The sequence below is a fragment of the Anolis sagrei genome, chromosome 4, assembly GCF_037176765.1.
Source record: "Anolis sagrei isolate rAnoSag1 chromosome 4, rAnoSag1.mat, whole genome shotgun sequence".
In the NCBI taxonomy this organism is placed as follows: Eukaryota; Metazoa; Chordata; class Lepidosauria; order Squamata; family Dactyloidae; genus Anolis; species Anolis sagrei.
Genome location: NC_090024.1, coordinates 83,019,131 through 83,039,137, shown reverse-complemented (window position 1 = coordinate 83,039,137; position 20,007 = coordinate 83,019,131). Strand labels below are relative to the sequence as shown.

The window sequence follows — 20,007 nt, the reverse complement described above, 5'->3', positions numbered from 1 at the left end:
GTGCAGAAACCTATTCAAATAAATATAGCCAAATAGCAAACTTCCTCTAGAAAAAGCTGTTCCCAACAGCTATATAAGTTAAGAAACTAATGAACATTTTGAATACATACATACATGCATGCATACACATCCCATTGAACTGCTTGCTATTTGCTTTTATCCAGTAACTTTCCAGTCATGCAATTCAATGACTGTCTGTCTCAGAATCATTCTCACTGAATTCAATGGAACTTACTGCGTACAGACTTGTGACCTAAATGTAAACATAATTCAAGGTCACATCTCATTACCAGGGCAGCAGAAACCCAATGCACACACAGTCCCTTCTGTAACTTTATCTTCCTAAAACCACAGCTCCCATATTTAGCCAAGCTCTCTTCATGTTCTCCAGGGCATCCAGATCAGTAAGGATGTGCTTTAATTCTAATTTAAAATGCTCTTCAAACTCTCTTCACTTTGCATTTGTCCTCTTCACTCATGCTAAAATTGACTCCATATGATGTATGGGACATTGATCTTGCACCCACTTCATCAGGATGCAAGATTGTAACAGGAGAAGAACTGCGTGCCATACTTATGCTAACACCACATGACAGAGGACAAAATGTGTCCAAGTGCTTCATTGATTCGTTTTCCTTTCTATGCATGACACACAGCTTTTAAAATATCAAATGTCTATAGGACTATAAAAATTGCTAGTTACCATATCTTAGATCACAGAGCTGAAAGGGTCTAAAGGACCATCTAGTCCAGTGGTTCTCAACCTTCCTAATGCCGCGATCCTTTAATATAGTTCCTCATGTTGTGGTGACCCCTAACCATAAAATTATTTTTGTTGCTACTTCATAACTGGAATTTTGCTACTGTTATGAACTGTAATGAGTTTAAACCGGCGTGATTTTAATCAAACTTTTCTTAATGTAATGTATTTTATTGAACTGCTTTTAAATGTGTTTTATGATTGTGGTTAGTACTCAAATGAGTGCTTGTTGTGAAGCCTAGCCCCCCCCCCCCAGCCCCAAGGTGAGAAGGACGGGGTACAAATGTACAAAATAAATAAATAAATAAATAAATAAATAAATAAATAATGTAAATATCTGATATGCAGGAGGTATTTTCATTCACTGGACCAAATTTTGCACAAATACACAATGTGCTCCAGTTTGAATACTGGTGGGGTTGGGGAGGGGGGATTGATTTTGTCATTTGGGACTTGTAGTTGCTGGAATTTATAGTTCACCTACAATTAAAGAGCATTCTGAACTTCACCAATGATGGAAATGAACCAAACTTGGCACACAGAACTCCCACGACCAACAGAAAATACTGGAAGGGTTTGGTGGGCATTGACTTTGCGTTTTGGAGTTGTAGTTCACCTACATCCAGAGAGCACTGTAGACTCAAACAATGATGGATCTGGACCAAACTTGGCACAAATACTCAATATGCCCAAATGGGAGCACTGGTGGAGTTTGATGAAAATAGACATTGAAATTTTGGGAGTTATAGTTGCTGGGATTTATAGTTCACCTACAATCAAAGAACATCCTGAACCCCACCAACAACTGAATTGGGCTGAACTTCCTACACAGAAGTCGCATGACCAACAGAACTATGTTTTTTGATGGTCTTTGGCACCCCTCACAACCCCTTCCCCAGGATCCCAACCCCCCAGGTTGAGAAACAGTGATCTAGTCCAACCAAACCCCCTCCCATGCAGGAATACATAACTAAAGCACTTCTGAAATTGTCATATGAGAATAAGGTACACAAATGGGCAAATACATTTTGTTCGTGTCTTCATCCTTGATCCTAGTACTTCATCCTAGATCTAGTACTAGCTGTTGAGAAACTCTTAGGTGTCACCTAAAAGCATCAAGTAAGGAATGTTTGGTCCTCCAGATGTTCAGGACTTCAGCTCCCAGAAATCCCAGCCAGCATGGTCAATAGTAGAAGACTGCAGGAACTGTAGTCCAAAACCTGCAGAGGACATCTGAATGTTCCCCATACAAATCTATTCTGTGCCCACCTCCTCCTCCACTCTGAGACTGTCTACTAATTGCCTGACAAGGAGTTCTGGAGGACTTGCAAGTATACACACTTATTTTAAGACCTTTCAGCTGGTCTAATAAATGTATTATCCCATTATGGATTTCAGAACATTGTGGTTATAATGCCATTGGTGATTAAGATTTCACTGATCTCATTGGCCACACTTTGTACCTTGACAGTCAGTGTATAATGTCAGGAATGTTAGGAATAAACACTACCTCCAGAGTTTTGGTCAGCAAAGTACATGCCATTCTTTCCCCTCTACATAGTTAAACGCTTCAAGTCATTCATTGCCTTGGTTACCGACAGCTTTTCGCAAGCACTTATGGTTAGAAAATACAGTAATTCTTCCCAGTGACACGATTTTGTTTGCCTTGGCAAGCCAACTTCATATTTAAAGACCGTGGCACCGTCCAAAAGGCAGGCATTACAAACCAATTTGCTTAGGTCCCTTCCTTTCCTACAAATTAACTAAAAATAGATAATCAATACCTCATACTGTTTTTCTGTGGGAGTAAGTAACACAACATGTCTTGTACATCATGAACAACCCACTCCCTCCTTAGTGAGTTTGGTTTCTGGCCTTAATTCACTAGCAAACCTTTATGGACAGAGAACAGCTAGTCTGCTTTATTCTATTTTAAGGTAAATGTCATTTTGACAGACAGTAATTGTGAAGTTATATGAAAACATCAGGACTCCTACGACTTGGAAAAGTGCCATTTGGGGAATTACAACTCACAAATTGCTCCAGCCATCACAATCATTCTGGGATCTATAATCCTCAAAATAATTTTCCCAGGCTCAGGTGGTTCCATTTGCACATTCAAGCCCCTTCCACACAGCAGTATAAAATCCACATTGAACTGGATTATACAGCAGTGTGGACTCAGATAACCCAGTTCAAAGCAGATATTGAGGATTACCTGCCTTGATATTCTGGATTATATGGCTGTGTGGAAGGGCCCTCATACTGCAATTCTTTGGCCCCTGCAAAAATATCCCAGGGGCACAATTTGTGAGATTTTTTTTTGTCGTGTCAGGAGTGACTCCTGGTGTGAGATCTCTTCCTAAGACAGCAGTGAAGAGGAAGGTAGTTCTTTTACAAAGTCAGAACTCTGATACGTTGAAAAAGCTGAGTATGTCAATGGTGGGCTTCACATGGTAGAGGAAGAGGCTGTGGACCTTGGCCCAGCATATGGAAGAACAGTACTTAGAATTGCAGAATTGGAAGAGACACCAAGAACTATCTAGTCCAACCATTTGACAGTGCAAGAATCTACAGCTAAAGGAAATACTTCTTCACTTAATGCATACCAAAACTGTGAAAAAAATACCATAAAAAGATCAAAGGTTGCAACCTTGGACATCTTCCAAAGGGATTGGACTAATTCGCGGAGGATGGCTACTAATCATTTATGAGACTCTTAGGGCTTTACAATCTGAAGGGGCCCTTCTCTTTTTCCCACCAATGTTCTCTGTCTTGTTTGGTGGAAACAAAGAAGAGGGTCTTCTTGGTGGCTATTCCCAGACTTCGAAACTTTCTCCTCATATGCTACTTAGAAGATTCCTGTGGACCACTGGTTCGTAAACTGAATGCAGTATAGTGGGCACTTGGTATATAACGGGACCTGTTGATGAATACCAAAATCTGTGGCTATTCAAGTCCCATGACATATAATAGCATAGTAAAATACCATCCCTTTATATACAATGGCAAACAACTCAAACAAGTGCTGGAAAGAACCCGAAAAGCTGTGAAATGGAGGGAGGGAGGATATGCTTACAGATTAGAATACTGCTTGGTGTACAGCATAATCAAAGTTTGTTTTTTGGATGTCCCCCCCCCCCCCCCCCCAAATATTTGCAAGCTGTGATTGAATCTCTGGATGCTGAATCTGTGGATACCTGGATTCTTATAACATGACCAGCCTGCCATTTCCAACCAACACAAGGCCTAGGAAGGGGGTGAAGAATAAAAACGCCACTCATTCCTCACCTCTATCACGCTTGGCTCAAAGTAGCAGGGCTTCAGATATGTCACAGCTTTTCAAAAATGGAAGCAGAACCATTCTATTGATCTTCCATTCTCGTACCTGTGCAAGGAGGGGTCCGGGTGCGATCCCCCCCCCCCCCGGTTCTCCTTGCACATCATTGCTATGTGCCAGGAGAGGTCTGGCAGCAGTTTAATGGTGGCCTGGAAAGTAACTTTATTTTTAAAACCCTTTTGGGGGGTTTGGGGGAGGAGGTTAGAACCCTCTCAGGTATTCTGGGCTGATCCAACCCAGAAAACTTGAAAAGACTGTGTGGACTGCCCCCATTGAAGTACCAGAACTTCCGAGAGGGTGGTCCAGACAGTGATCATTGTTGGCTAGACCCGGGTCTTTCAAGAAGACCCAGATCTAATCCACTATCAAATTACTTCAAGACAAAATAGGATTTTCCTGCTTTGTCCCAAATTGATTTGTTTTTAGGTGGGGCGCCTTTTGGACGCCCCACGTAAAAATGCAGGAGCTCACACATTTTAGGCATTGTCTGGATGCGCCCTCAAAAGAAAGATGGCAGCTGCAAACAACAGGTCTTTTAGCTGAATTGGCGAAAATATGTTTTCGACATTGACATTGTCAGATTCATTCCCTGGCACTGCCACTTAAAAGGATACCAAGGTGCCACATTAGAAAGATTTCAGTAAGATCTTCAGTGGTCTCTGCCACTCACAACAGGGTAGTACCAGGCTAAAGGAACAAACCCACAGACTTTGCCTAAGGCAGCTTCACAGATTGTGAAGCTGCCTTAGCACTTTCTTATCTATAGGCAAATATTAGTCTTACCAAGTATGAACACACAGTTAAAGTCAGCGTGAAGTACTTAATTGCAAACTGAAGCAAAAAAAAGTCCTGAGATGAAGACCCACTATATGGTTCTGATATCATACCAAGTCTCTTTCCAGTTCATGTTGCTATATAAGCATATGTCAACATATTTTAAAATATATATCTTGGAATACTTTGCTGAAAGTTACAGAATAAAAACGTTATCTGTATGGTCAAAGGCTTTCATGGCCGGAATCACTGGGTTGTTGAAGGTTTTTCAGGCTATATGGCCATGTTCTAGAAACATTCTCTCCTGACATTTCGCCTGTATCTATGGCGGGCATCCTCAGAGGTTGTTAAGGTCTGTTGGAAACTAGGGTTTCTATATCTGTGGAACAGACAAGAGTTCTTTCTCCCACTCTGGACATTCCACAGATATATAAACACATTTTTTCTAGTTTCCAACAGACCTCACAACCTCTGAGGATGCCTACAATAGATGCAGGTGAAATGTCAGGAGAGAATGCTTCTAGAACATGGCCATATAGCCCGAAAAACCTACAACAAGCCAAAAAAGTTCTCAATTTCTTAGGTTATCATCTAACATTGTTTTAGATATGCCACTTGTATGGAACAGCAAACAAAGCTAAGCCAATTCTCCTCTACCTTTGAAGCAGAGAAACAAGGTTTTGAGCCAGCTATACCTTTCAGCTCTGTTCATGAGAAACTATATCTGTCAAAACGAATCCTCCTTTACATAATCATTAAAAGACACGGGGCCTGTTCAAGTTTGCTTGGGAGTCATCCTAACAAAAGAGTAGAGAACCTTTGGGGGTTTATGGTGCTTTGGGCTAGAACTTGGCTCTGCTTAGGTTTCAAGACCAGACAGGACCTGGTGCCTCCAAGGAATTTAGGCTTTTCTCAGATTTTGTTTTAATCTATAAAACACCTGTCAAATTTAAGCTAATTTCTCTCCCCCCCCCCTCCTTTTCCTGGAAGAGGCATAAAAGAAAAAGAAATATTTACATATCTTATAAATGAAAGGCTAATATATTATTGTTTTTTTTAATTTGGCAATTATTAGTTGCTCTTAGTGATCTGATTTCAATAATCAGACTTCATGTCTACAACAAGGTTAATTGAAATCTGTTATAAAAAGGTGAATCATGCTTTTTGCATTTCTATGCCCTGAAGCATCCCTAAGTGCAGGTATATATGGTTGCTTATACTCCAAACTGAGCAAACGTGTATCGAACTTTCAAAGCAAAAGGGATGTTGGTTTTTTTGAGCTTATAAAATTTACTTTTAAGACTACAGCAACTCATAGACCTGCCCCCACCAACCTATTCTGGCCAGTGGATATGCCAACTGAGATCTTCTGGGCTCAAAAAAAGTACAATTTACAAGCTCTGGTTTGTTTTTGTTTTTTTTAATGACATCCTTCTAGAAGAAATAAGATCTCCCTGGGAAACTGGTCTTATGGTCACTTTATTTAAACTAGCTCTGGTTAGAACTGTGGAAGGCACACCCAAAACTAGAGCCCAAAGTTTATCTTCTCAAGTTTGCCATTTCCCTGAATTTACTGATTCAAGTTATTCCAGTATACTGTCATTTTCTCTGACCAGTTACCTTCAGTTCCTCTCCAGTCTGGTGACTGCTGGTGCTCTTAGGATTCAGAGCTTAGAACTAGGACCTTGATAGGAAACTCTCCCAATCATTCATCATTGACTAGCCTGACAAGGGTTAAGTGAACTAACCAAACTGCAGTACAACATCATTTGGGGGGCCACACATTCCCCACAACACTGGCTTACAGCCACTCCCTAAGCTACAATTTTCCGCCTTGAGACTGCTCCCACAAGTCACTCCCATAAGAAAAAATTATAGAGTAGGGGACAGATTTATGTAACCATGTCCCACACATCAGATTATTTTGGCATATAGAGAACACAAAGAAAAACTTGGAAAAACATATCAGTATAAATCTTTCCTTATGTTTCTGACTCCAGACTGAAAAAGCTTATGCCACTATAAATCTGTTTGATGAGTCAATGGGCTAACAGACAAACATCAATGGACTATATCTCCCAGAATCCAACAATTCAACAAAAAACAGGAATGCTAGCTAGAAGTGTCTGGCACTGGAGTATGGTAGAGGCTCCTTCCTTGGAGGCTTTTAAACAGAGCCTGGGTGGCCATCTGTCAGGGGTACTTTGATTGTGTTTTTCCTGCATGACAGGGGATTGGTCTAAATGGCCCATGCGGTCTCTTTCAACTCTATTATTCTATGGTAGCCAACACAACAAATTCACAATTTCCACACTTTCTGAGCGAACCATCTTTGGGACCTCCAATTACAGTGGAGTCTTGCTTATCCAACATAAATGGGCCAGCAGAACATTAGAAAAAAGCAATGCAATGCAATACACAGTAACGTTATGTAGTAGTTACTGTATTTATGAATTTAGCACCAAAAATCGCAATGTATTGAAACTGTGTCGATCCGGGCAGGAGGCAGACTGCATTGGATAATACAGAACGTTGGATGAGCGAAGGTTGGATAAGCGAGACTCCACTGTAATGTTATGCCTTATGATCATTCCATACCCTGCCAGCCATTGTGGTCACTCAACCCCTTTCTGCTCAATTGTTTTCTTTACTTCCCTTTCTCTCTTTTTAACTCTCTTGCACTTTTTCTCTCTGTGTAATTGCGTGGGCTTTCTCATGCACAGCCCAAAAATAGGGTGCATTTTGGAAAAGAGAACACAACACTTCCTGATGGCCTTTTTATATGCACCTATCAGTGAGTCTAACCAGAGGTTGAAAAATCCAAGCAGTCTACAAAATAATGGCTTCTTTTCCTCTTTTACAAACTGTAAAATGACTGGATATTTGACCTAGAGAGACCAAGATTTGATAAAGGCCATTCTACTGAGCTTCATACTTGAGCCAGTTTGCATTATTAAATCCAAACCAAAACCATAGTTAAACCACCATAACTTTGGGTGATTGTGTTGTGCAAACAAAACAAAACGAGAGAATGTAAAATATGGGATGCATTTCAAGTTGATGGGTTGCCTTGTTTCTGATAAAGGCAGCAGAAGTGTTTCCAACTGGATCAAAAATTGTTATCGGCCCAAACAACTAACTTTCTAACAGAGTCCCTAAAATCAATAGAATTACTCCAGAGCCAATGAGTTGAGGACTTCAGCTTAAGAATGTTAGCCTTAGGTAAATAGATTAAATAAATATTTCAGACGTCTGAAGAAATGTAAACACACTACTCTGGCAGAGAGGTTTTATGGTTCCTTCATTGTTTCTTTCCCTTTGCCTAGCCTCTTCCATCTACAATTACATCATGGCTTTCTGAACTGAAGGTTCTAATTTTAACAAAATACAGAGAAAGTGCATTAAGCAACACAGAAGATTTTTGCTGACTGAAATAATTCATTTAGTATTTTGAGAAGAGAGACTACACGAAACAAGATCCTTTCTTCTAGCTGTGTGGGAGGACAGCCAGAAATGTCCAGGTGCAACCAAGGCAAAGGACCTCAGACACAACTAAGGGCCCTTCCACACAGCCCTATATCCCAGAATATTAAGGCAGAAAATCCCACAACATCTGCTTTGAACTGGGTTATCTGAGTCCACACTGCCATATATTCCAGTTCAAAACAGACAATGTGGGATTTTATTCAGCTGCGTGGAAGGGGCCTCAAACAAATGGCAAAATATCAATGGTTTCTGACAGTGAAAGAGATAAGAGTGGCTCATACATCAGCTCAAAAACAGGCATGATTTCCAAGGATGTGTTCTGAATTGCAATCCTTGAACTATTCCAATCAATACACATTCTTAAAAAGTCCCTCACTTATTGCCAGAATGTTTACAGCCAATGTTAATAATGTAATTGTCATTTTCTGCATTCAATGTCATTCTGCTGCCAACCCCAACTCTGTGTGTATCTGAAGCTCTAAGATAAAACTCCATCAAGCGGTGCGTATGTGTGTGTATGTGATGGTATTGCTACCCCAATAAGAATTCTCTCCCCCCAAAATGTTCTTTCAGTCCTCAGATTTCTAGCATTGCAGTAACTTAAAACTTCTGTTGAACATTTAGCAATAGAATTGAGACAGCCAAAGAAAAGGGGCAGGCAAAGTTACCAAGGGAATGCAAACACAGCAAATATAAGAATTCTAGGTATTAATAATGTTCAGCATCTCACTCTTCTTGTGATACAATGGCTATGGAAGAAGAGCACATTAATCGATGTGAGGGCCAAGACAATAGGAAAGAAGAAAAGGAGGGAGTCTATTGTAGACCAGTGATGTGTAATATAGGGTGTGGGGGGCTTTTTAGTTATTATTCAGGGATTAATTTGATTACTTTTAGGAAATGGGGAAAGTGAAACAATGGGGTTTTGTTGCATATTGTGCCTGTAACAGTAGCAAACTATGTTGGAGGCTTGAACTTATTTATTTAATTATTTCATGTCAAAAGCATTTAATAAATAAGTATAATACTGATACAATAGAGGGAGCACAATTATTATTTATTTATTTCAAACATGTATGTCCTGTCCTTTGCAACCCCCGAATGGGGACTCAAGGAGGCTTACAACTGGCAATCATTAGATGCCAACAAACACACAATTGTAGTACAGACAATTAACATTAAGTAAACCAACAATATTATAAAAATACATTAAAACATTGACCATTAAGTATTAAAACACAACTGAGCCTAAATCCCCAAATTCAAATTGTAATCCAGAGTTCCAGTCTAAGGCCTATTCATTGACCGTTCTCATAAGTCATTGCAGTTGCACAAGTGACTAAATAATTTTAGACCAAAAACAAACAACAGCAACTATATTGTCTGTAGCTTGAAATAGTTCTTCCTCTGTGCATGAGACAGGACATTATGGACAAGCACACAGATGCGGAGTTGTTTGTTCTGTTCCACTGTTGCACATGGTGGAGGATTCTTCTAGGTAGTGCCATTTAGCTAGGTTGTCTTTTGATCTGCCCACTCCACTTCTGAGTCTGTTCAGAAACCTCCAAGTTGTAGGTTTTTCGGGCTGTTGTAGGTTTTTCGTTGCCCATTCTTGGTTTGCCCCTAGAACAGACCATCATGGGGGGTCAACCATTTGAGATTTCCTGGTTTAGCTGCCCAGAGGGATACTCTTGCTGTTGCCGGAGGAACATTAAGAGGAGTGGTGGTCCTCATGAAGCTTCTCCTTGATTTGAGTCTACTGGGAGGAGGCTGATAGCCATGCAATGGATGGCTTTCACAGTATTCAACCTTATTTCTCTCCCAGTTAGCATCAACTTCCCGTTACACATCAGGGGGATCCATTCCAGCTAGCTTATAGAGTTTAGCAACAGGTGTAGGTCTGAAACATCCTCTGACTATTCTGCATGTTTTGTTCAGTGCTATATTCACCTGCTTCATGTGGACAGACTTGTGACAAACAGGGCAGGCATACTCAGTACTTGGGTAAGATAAGGCGAGGGTTGATGTTCTTATTAATTTTGCATCTGCACCCCATGTGCTGCCAGTAAGCTTCCACAGGATGTTATTGCGTGCAACTACTTTGTGCTTTGTGTTCATACAGTGTTTCCTAAATGTTAGTGTTCAATCTAAGGTGACACCGAGATATTTAGGATGGAAAGAATGGGAACTTAAATGAACTGTGTTGATTTTAGCAAGGTTTGTGTCTATTGTGGATGTACAACATCAACACATAAGCCACAAGAGCAAAAAGTCTGAAATTTAGTTGAATGTGTGACTATTATAAGTCTAGTAATAACATTTTGTGATCAGATTAGTAAATACATTTTGGGTTGTTGGAATAAGAGTCAGCAGAAAAGGAAAGGGTGTGTTTTCCACCTCCTGATGAAGGTCAATGTGAAACTGAAAGAGCTTTTAAAATCCTTTCCTTGACTTGTTTTCTCAACAGAAACCCCCCCATATGAGATATAGCACAGCCCATTTCTTCAGAAAGGTAAAAAATATATGCTGAAATTGGTCAGTCTTAAAGAGACTACAATACTCTTTTTTTCCTTCCCTCTTCATATGTTGATGTTTGTTATGCCTTCTCACACTGTGAATAATATTTGGTCACAAAGCATCTTTTTATTATATGTTTTGTATGTTGCTGTAGCCACAATTTGTGATTACAACATCTGGAAATGGGAAGGCAAACAGAAAACCTATAGATCATTATAATGATAATTCATGCTTCAAGGCTGATTCCTTCTTAATTATAATATCAGACACAAAACTTGCCAGAATTTTCAAACGCCTGCAGGCTAGGGGAATTTGGATCCAACAATAAGTAATTATGAGCTATAACAAAGAGCACAGACATGTGGCAGAAGAATATGATTAACATCTAGAAATATTCATGGGCAGGCAACTACTGGCTTTCCAGCAGTTTCTGAACTGGAACTCCCATAATGCATGAAGCTGATAGAAGCAAGTGTAACAACATATGGAGGGTCAAAAATTGTTCACCCTGAGTTGGAATACATGCAACCTGTGTATTCTTGAGCCTGGAGCTTTTTCTGGAGACATCAAGCCATCACCCAAACACGAATGTAGGGGACACATTTTCAGACTGTGAGTGAATATGTAATCCCATGGATCCCATGAAGGACTTCTGGCCCAAGAATACCATAGAAAAGGCCTTGAGATGACATATTTTGTCAAGCATGGGTAAATGAAACCACAGATACTGGTCTTTCAGATATGGGGGTCATACCGTAATATTTACATTGGCTCTTTTGCTTGAAATGTAGCCAAGATACGTTCAGATTTTAGGGGAGGTGGGTTCAAATAACATGGACTCAGATAATTTTGTTCCTACTTCACCGCTATCAGCTACTTGCTCATCTGTTGTCTGGAATCAACCCCAGATCAGTAGGGCTTGATCTATGTTTTGTTCCTGAGTTTTGGAGACCTGAGTGCCTAGATCATTGGTTCTCAACCTGTGAGTCCCCAGGTGTTTTGGCCTACAACTCCCAGAAATCCCAGCCAGTTTACCAGCTGATAGGATTTCTGGGAGTTGAAAGCCAAAACATCTGGGAACCCACAGGTTGAGAACCACTGGCCTAGATCATTATGTTACCCTGTGTTTGCGTGATGGCTTGATGTCTCCAAAAAAAAGCTCCAGGCTCAAGAGAGAGGGTAAAGGCTAGTCTTTGAATGAAAGGGCTCTTTCCCCACAGTTGTGTAAAATCCACATTTAACTGGATTATATGGATTATATGGCAATGTGGACTCAGAACTAGGGTTCAAAGCAGATATTGTGGATTATCTGCCTTGATTACTGTGTTATATGACTGTGTGGAAAGGCCCAATGAATCAATGAAATACCCACTTAGCAGAGCAAAATGAGTCAATGAGATCAGCAAGTGTCTTGATGGACTCTTGAGGCAAAGCTAGTGCAATTAGGACAATGTTCTGGAAGGATTCACTGGATGAATTGTATGTGTTGGGGGGATGGAAGGAAAAGGAACCTTTATTGACCAGGATGGCTGGAGGATTCTGGGAGGTGTAATCCACAGAAGTAACTTCTCCCATCTTTGTAATAGATATTGTAGAAGTCTCACATGGCTTAGTTCCATGTTGGGAAAACCTTTGTGTTGTTTTAAGAGACAAACAAGAGCTCTCCTTGGGAGCAGGTGCACAAGTAAAGATTGTGCTGGCTTGTTTGTTTTTGGCTACCAGGCTGCAAAGAGAAGAATGCAAGAATAACTGGGGAGAAGGAAAGACAATTTTTTCTTCCTTTTTCTAGAAAAGATCTGGGTTATCTGAACATGCTCTACAAAAGGGGTTGCACAATTTGCTGCACCCCAAACTGGCATTGTCTTTCTATTTCAGTGGTTTTGGACTTCAGCATCTAGAAACCCTGCCTATTGGACATGCTGGCTGGGACTTCTAGCAATGAAGCCTAAAAACATCTGCCATGCTAAAGGCTGAAACCACAATCTTGATAACCCTGAAGACTATTTTTTTTCTTAAATGCTTAATGTTTTATTGTGATACAACACAAAATGAAAATTATCCATAAAACCATTGGAAATAGCAAACTTCTCAAGCTTCCACTAGTTATTTGTTATGCATATAACTGCTTACTGTATTGCATATGTGTGTGCTGGTATGAAATTTGACCTTAACTCTTTATTGTGGGAAGGGGCTGCAGATTATGTGATCAGAACTGGGCTTGTTCAGGACTCAGACTCCATTTTAGAAAAGTTTTTGCTTCAGACTCCAGTAGGAACTATTTGTTTTGGATTTCAGTAGAAACAGTATGTTATACAGAAGCCATTAGACTCCACTGGACTTTTATTAGACTAAGCAGAGACTCTATTAGACTCTCAGAAGAGAAATGCTTTAGATTAGGGACTGTTGATTATGTGAAAGATGCCCTGTGTTACCAACACAGAGAAATTACTTCAAATCTATTTGTAATTGGATTGATATGCTGAATACATGAAGTTTGTGAGAAAACCAACTATGTTACTTTTAATGAAGTCTGCTTATTTTGTCACTTGAGAGCATTATTTAAAGGCAAATATATTTAAAGGATGAGTAGATGGTTTTTGGGCAACTAAAAGGAACACTTCTGAAACTCTGCTGAATACGTATGTGTGTGTGTGTGTGTGTTATGCATTAACATATCTTTGTCCCTAACAGTTCAAAGATATACCTAGGTATATTAGTTTAACAGCTGAGAAACCTAGTTGCCTTCCATGAATGCTATTGAATGCCATTTTCCCAAAAGGTTATGCCTCTTAACAGGTCATGTTTTTTACCAAGAGGTTATGGCATCATTTTTCAAAGGTTGTGACTTCTAACAGGGTCATGCCTTTCCAAAGATCATAAAATCTCCAAAAAGGTCATGGAGATTTCCATTTCCCTAAATGAAAATTATCCATAAAACTAGACTACCAGTTGTTGCTTTGCGCATTGAAGCCATTTCTGATTTATGGTGACCCTAGCGCAGAATTTACTTGACTTTGCCTTATTCTGAGGGTGAAAGAGTGTGACTTGTCTAAGATTACTCAATAGGTTTCCATGGCTGAGCAGGGATTCAAACCTGATCTTCAGAATTGTAGTCCAACACTCAAACTCCACTGGCTCTTATCAGTTGTCCCTAAAGGAATACAGCATACACTATTTGTATTTTTTCCAATTTGTTACTCATTTTTCCTCCAAAGAGTTGAGTACAGAGTCCACAATGACCAACCTTTCTTTGTGTGTGTATGTATGTGCCTTCAATGTCTCTGCTGACTTATGTTGTTCATTCGTTCAGTCGTCTCTGACTCTTCGTGACCTCATGGACCAGCCCACGCCAGAGCTCCCTGTCGGCCGTCACCACCCCCAGTTCCTTCAAGGTCAGTCCAGTCACTTCAAGGATGCCATCCATCCATCTTGCCCTTGCCTGTTGACTTATAGCACCTCATAAATATCTTAGGATTTTCTTAAATAAGGAATACTCCAATGAAGTTTTGCCAGTTTCTTCCTCTGAAATACAGCCCAAAGCACCTGCTATTCATAGGTGGTCTCTCATCAAAGTTCTAAAGGGGGTTGATGCTGCTTGCTTCCAAGATCAGGTGGTTTCCTTTCTTATCCTCACCCAAACAGTGGAAAGAAATTAGATAAAACAGGAAGATTAAGTGACTAACCTCCCAGTCATCCATTAAGTCATAAGGCGGAAGGGGGGGGGGGAGGACTTTGAACCCAACTCTCCTCAAGGCCTGTTTCTACTCACGTTAGCACTGCTGCCCTTTAAAACTATTATCTGTAAAAAAAAAAAAAAAAGAACCAACCCAGTTTATAAGTACAAAAAGGTGTGTGAGGGATACTCTGTGTAGATATATATGCAAAATGGAGTGGAGGGGGATCCTAGATGCACTCAAGTGAACAGTTCACACTCCTAACATCTCACAGAACTGATCCTGAATTTGTCAATTATCCCTTCTGAAGAACGGGACTTTAGAGTGACACCAAAAGCAATATTTGGTGCTTATTTATTTACCATATTCTCAGCCCGGAGGCAACTCAAGGCGGTTAATAGTTGGCAACAATTTGATGCCTCAACAATTATAAAACAATCATAAAATACTGTTAAAAACATTTAGCATAAAATATAAAAAACCATACAAAGTCATAAAACATTGTCATGAGCGTCTCCTTGTCAAAGTCATTATTCAATTGCATTGTCAAGTCGTTCAATGACTTCATATAATTATGCTGCATTAGCGAAGGCCTGCTCAAAAAGCCAGGTTTTAATCTTTCTTTGGAAAGTCAGAAGGGAGGGGGCCAATCTTATATCCCTAGGGAGGGTGTTCCACAGTCGAGGGGCCACCACTGAGGAGGCCCTGTCTCTCGACCCTGACAAACACATCTGTGAAGAAGGCAGGACCGAGAGCAGGGCCTCCCCTGAACGTCTTAATGTTCCTATGCTGGACATATTATACATAAAGGATTCGACTTGGAGGAAGTCGTGTGACACTTGAGGAAAGAACATCAACAATTTTAAGATACGCAGATGACTTCATAATACTAGAACAGAATAGAAAAGACTTGGATAATGAAGAACACAAAAATAATGGTCAGAGATATAATGTACATAACTTTAAAGTGGGCAATGACAACATTGAGATAGTTCAATATCTTCCATAGCTCGGCTCAGTCATAAATTAGAATAGATACTGCAGTCAAGAAATCAGAAGACAGCTTTGAAGGAACTAAAGAAAGCTCTGAAGCTTCAAGATATATCACTTAGTGCTAAAGTTAGAATGGTCCATTGCATTTCCTTTCTCTATATATGGCTATGGAAGCTGGGAAGTGAAGAAAGCTGGTAGGAAGAACATTAATGCATCTGAGATGTGCTGGAGAAGATCAATAAACAGCAGATTAAGCTTGAACTCTCCTTAGAAGCCAAGATGAGTAAACTTAGACTATCTATTTCTAACATACCATAAGAAGAGAACAGTTAGGTTGCTGTGAGTATTCTGGACTATATGGCCATGTTCCAGAAGCATTCTCTCCTGATGTTTCACCCACATCTTTAGCAAGCATCCTCAGAGGTTGTGAGGTTTGTTGAAAACAAGGCAAGTGGGGTTTATATATCTGTGGAATGTCCAGGGTGGGAGAAAGAACTCTTGTCTGCTTGAGGTAGGTGTGAATATTGTGACTGGCTACCTTGATTTGCTTTTAATGGCCTTGTAGCTTCAAAGCCTGGCTGGTTTCTGCCTGAGGGATCCTTTAACAGGTGTTAGCTGGCCCTGATTGATTTTTGTCTGGAATTCTCCTGTTTTTTTAGTGTTGCTCTTTATTTATTGTCCTGATTTTAGAGTTTTTTTATACTGGTAGCCAGATTTTGTTCATTTTCATGGTTTCCTCCTTTCTCTTGAAATTGTCCAGATGCTTATGGATTTCAGTGGCTTCTCTGTGTAGTCTGACACAGAGTCTGACAACTGACCTCACAACTTTTGAGGATGGGCAAAACATCAGGAGAGAACGCTTCATACAGCCTGGAAAACTCACAGCAACCCTGTGATTCCCTTGACAACACATTCAAGACAATAGTGCTTGGTAAGACAGAAGGCAGAGCCAACAGACTCATGGTTGGCTGTTGTTTCTCAATCTGAGTTTTCAATCAGCTTCAGTTTAATCATTTTGACTTCTAGGGAGAGTTGAGACTTCATTTGCTGTAGGGTCCATGTTCAGCAAATCTCCGAGTTACAAACGTCCAACGTACATTCTACTCATAGTTAAAAATGGGCGTAGGAAAACAGGACGTCAGAGAAAACTGCCCCTAAAATGGGAAATTTGCTCCTGAAAGAGTTATCATGCGGGAAAAGATGTCTTCACTGAAGCTTTCTCACCAGTCCTTGTTTCCACAACAAGCTATTTTTTCAAAATCAAAGTATCCCAGGGTTGGAAAATGAGGCGAAATCTTCTGAACAGGGGCACAGGCAGCAAAACAAACCCCACAGGGGTATTAACCCTTACCGATGCGATCCAAAGCTTTGGAAAAAAAATAGTTTTGGCTGGAGTTACACTTTAAACATGTCCTTGTTTCAACTTACATACAAATCCAACTGAAGAACAAGCCTACAGAGCCAATCTTGTTCGAAACTTGGGGACTGCCTGTGTTGATCTTTGGAGTAGTTCTCAATCCGAGAAGCCACAACCCTGGGTCTGCAAGACCTTGAGGACAGGCTGACTTGGAGGTCTTTCAACTTTAACTCAAAGGCAGCAGAGAACAAGAAGAAAAATTCACAAAACATTCTTGCAATGTCTGAATCTCACCTTCCCTAAGCCATGTATTTAAGGATGTTTGAGTCAGTCTTCCGAGAAAAGATCTCAACTTGTATTGTCAATGGCTTTCATTGCCGGAATCACTAGGGTGTTGTGTGTTTTCCGGGCTGTAAGGCCATGTTCCAGAAGCATTCTCTCCTGACATTTCACCTGCATCTATGGTAGACATCCTCGGAGGTTGTGAGGTCTGTTGGAAACTACTTTACTTAGGCGATCCCTCATAGGATGATGGTGTTCTGTCGGTGGGTCCGTAGGTGACTGTGGGGCCCTGTTCTTGATCTGCATCTTCTCCCGCAGTGAGGGCATTGGTTTCCAGGTGGAAGGCAGTCCTGGTCAGGGTTGGCTTGACATGCCTTCCTCTTGGCACGTTTCTCTCTTTTGCCCTCCATTCGTGCCTCTTCAAACTCCACAGCACTGCTGGTCACAGCTGACCTCCAGCTGGAGCACTCAAGGGCCAGGGCTGGTGGAAACTAGGCAAGTTGGGTTTATGTATCTGTGGAATGACCAGGGTGGCCAATTGCTACATTCGCACTTGCCTCAATCAGACAAGAGTTCTTTCTCCCACCCTGGACATTCCACAGGTATATAAACCCAACTTGCCTAAGTTTCCAACAGACCTTACAACTTTTGAGGATGCCTGCCATATATGTGGGCAAAAAGTCGGGGGAGAATGCTTCTGGAACATGGCCAGACAACCCCGAAAATCACAGGTCCAGGGTGGGTGAAAGAACCAGGCAGCAACCTGCCAGGCTTTGAAGGTGCAAGGCCATTAAATGTAAATCAAGCTGGCCAATTACAACATTCACGCTTGCCTCAATCAAAAAAAAGTTCTTTCTCCCACCCTAGACATTCCACAGGTATATAAACCCAACTTGCCTAAGTTTCCAACAGACCTCAAAACCTCTGAGAATGCCTGCCATAGATGTGGGCAAAAAGTCAGGGAAGAATGCTTCTGGAACATGGCCAGACAGCTTGGTAAACTCACAGGTCCAGGGTGGAAGACAGAACCAGGCAGCAACCAGCCAGGCTTTGAAGCTGCAAGGCCATTATATGTGAATCAAGCTAGCTAATTGCAACATTCACACTTGCCTCAAGCAAACAAGAGTTCTTTCTCCCAACCTGGACATTCCACAGACATATAAACCCCACTTGCCTGGTTTCCAACAGACCTCACAACCTCTGAAGACGCCTGCCACAGATGTGGGTGAAACGTCAGGAGAGAATGCTTCTGGAGCATGGCCAGACTGCCCGGAATCATAGAATCATAGAATCAGAGTTGGAAGAGACCTCATGGGCCATCCAGTCCAACCCCCTGCCAAGAAGCAGGAACATTGCACTCAAATCACCCCTGACAGATGGCCATCCAGCCCCTGTTTAAAGAAAATACACAACAACCCAGATCTCAGCTTGCCCTCCCTCCCAACATACACACACACAAGGGGAAGAATTTCTGATAAAAGCTTTGAACAAAAAAAAATGTTGTTTGCTCAGAAATAAGGACTTGAGCAAAGCATTCCTAGACTGTCAAGTCCCCTTGAGCCCCACAGGGCTTCTTTCCTCGCAGGTAAGGAGTGGAGAAAGTGCCTGAGCTCCGATCACATCAGCTTGGGTCTTGAGAGCGACCTTAAATCCGGAGTAACCGAACGGAAGCGACTGGAGGAAGCGCGCCTGCTGTGCTGCAAAGGTCGCCCGCGCTAGAAACTTCACGCTCACTCCTCATCACACTAGACAAAAAAATCCACTTAAAATCCGGTTTCTACCTCCTGCAGAATACTGAGGTTTGTAGTTTAGTGAGGCTGTTAAAATCTCCTCCCTAAACTAGAAAGCCTAGAATGCTGTAGGAGGCAGAAAACGGATTTTAAGTGGATTTTTTCTCCAGTGTGATGAAGCAACATGTCGAATGAAGAAGGTTATTGATGGAAGCTGACTCTGGAGACAGCCCTTTCCCTTCCCTGTGAGGGCATCTGTAGAATCAAAACAGCTTGACACCACTTTCCCTGCCATGGCTCAAAGCTTTGGAATCAATCCTTTGGAGGGAGACCAGGCTCAACCTATCATCTCTCTCCTTCCTTCGCCTTTCCTTTTCCATTGAAGGAAGCCGGGCAATCCTTCCAAGCCCCAGCGCGCTTTTTTCCAACTTAGACAAAAAGCCAAAACTTTCCTTCCCGTTTTCTTACCTTGTACTTCATCCTCGCAAGCTTAATGAGGGGCGTCTTTGGGGGGAAATCCGGCCGCTTTACAGCGAGATCCCCTCGCCCACCATAGCCTTTGCCCGCTTAGAAGCGAAGCGCGTCCCCGTGTGTGGAGTGAGGCGCGTTCCCGCCGGAGGTCGAGCACCCTTCGGAGTCTCCGCCGCTCTCCGCGCATTGTTTGCCTGGCGGAGGGGGCAAAGCGATGGCTCATTTGCATACCTCTCCGCCATTGGCCAGCGCGCCAGACGTTCCTGAGCTGGGGGCGAATGCCTCCTGGTGACCCCGCCTCCCCTTTAGAACGGGTCATTCATTAGCGCTCTGCGTTGGCACGAAAGGGAGGGGGAGGGGGAGCAGGAGCAGGGGGAGGAGCCCAGGAAAGTTTTCCAAACCCAGAGCCCTTCCACACAGCCATATAACCCTGCATGGTTCACGATTGAACTATATCGGTGTTTCTCACCCTTAATACAGTTCCTCATGTTGTGGTGATCCCCAACTCTAAAATTATTTTGGTTGCTGTTTCACAACTGTAATTTTGCTACTGTTATGAATTATAATGTGAATATCCCATATGCAAGACGTATTTTCATTCACTGGACCAAGTTGGACACAAA

General features: G+C 41.6%; 1 protein-coding gene across 2 annotated transcripts in view; it reads right to left on the bottom strand.

Moving 5' to 3' along the window:
• The window catches only part of NEDD9 (neural precursor cell expressed, developmentally down-regulated 9), a 75,676-nt gene extending 56,098 nt beyond the window's left edge, over window positions 1-19,578 (bottom strand). For both annotated transcript variants that reach the window (XM_060774811.2, XM_060774812.2), the window contains exon 1: window positions 19,382-19,578. Coding sequence is in view for 1 of the 2 variants with exons in the window: in XM_060774812.2 (XP_060630795.2) it covers window positions 19,382-19,393 (12 nt within the window). In the remaining variant the exon portion in view is untranslated. The remainder of the gene's footprint in view (window positions 1-19,381) is intronic.
• Window positions 19,579-20,007: the final 429 nt, after the last annotated feature.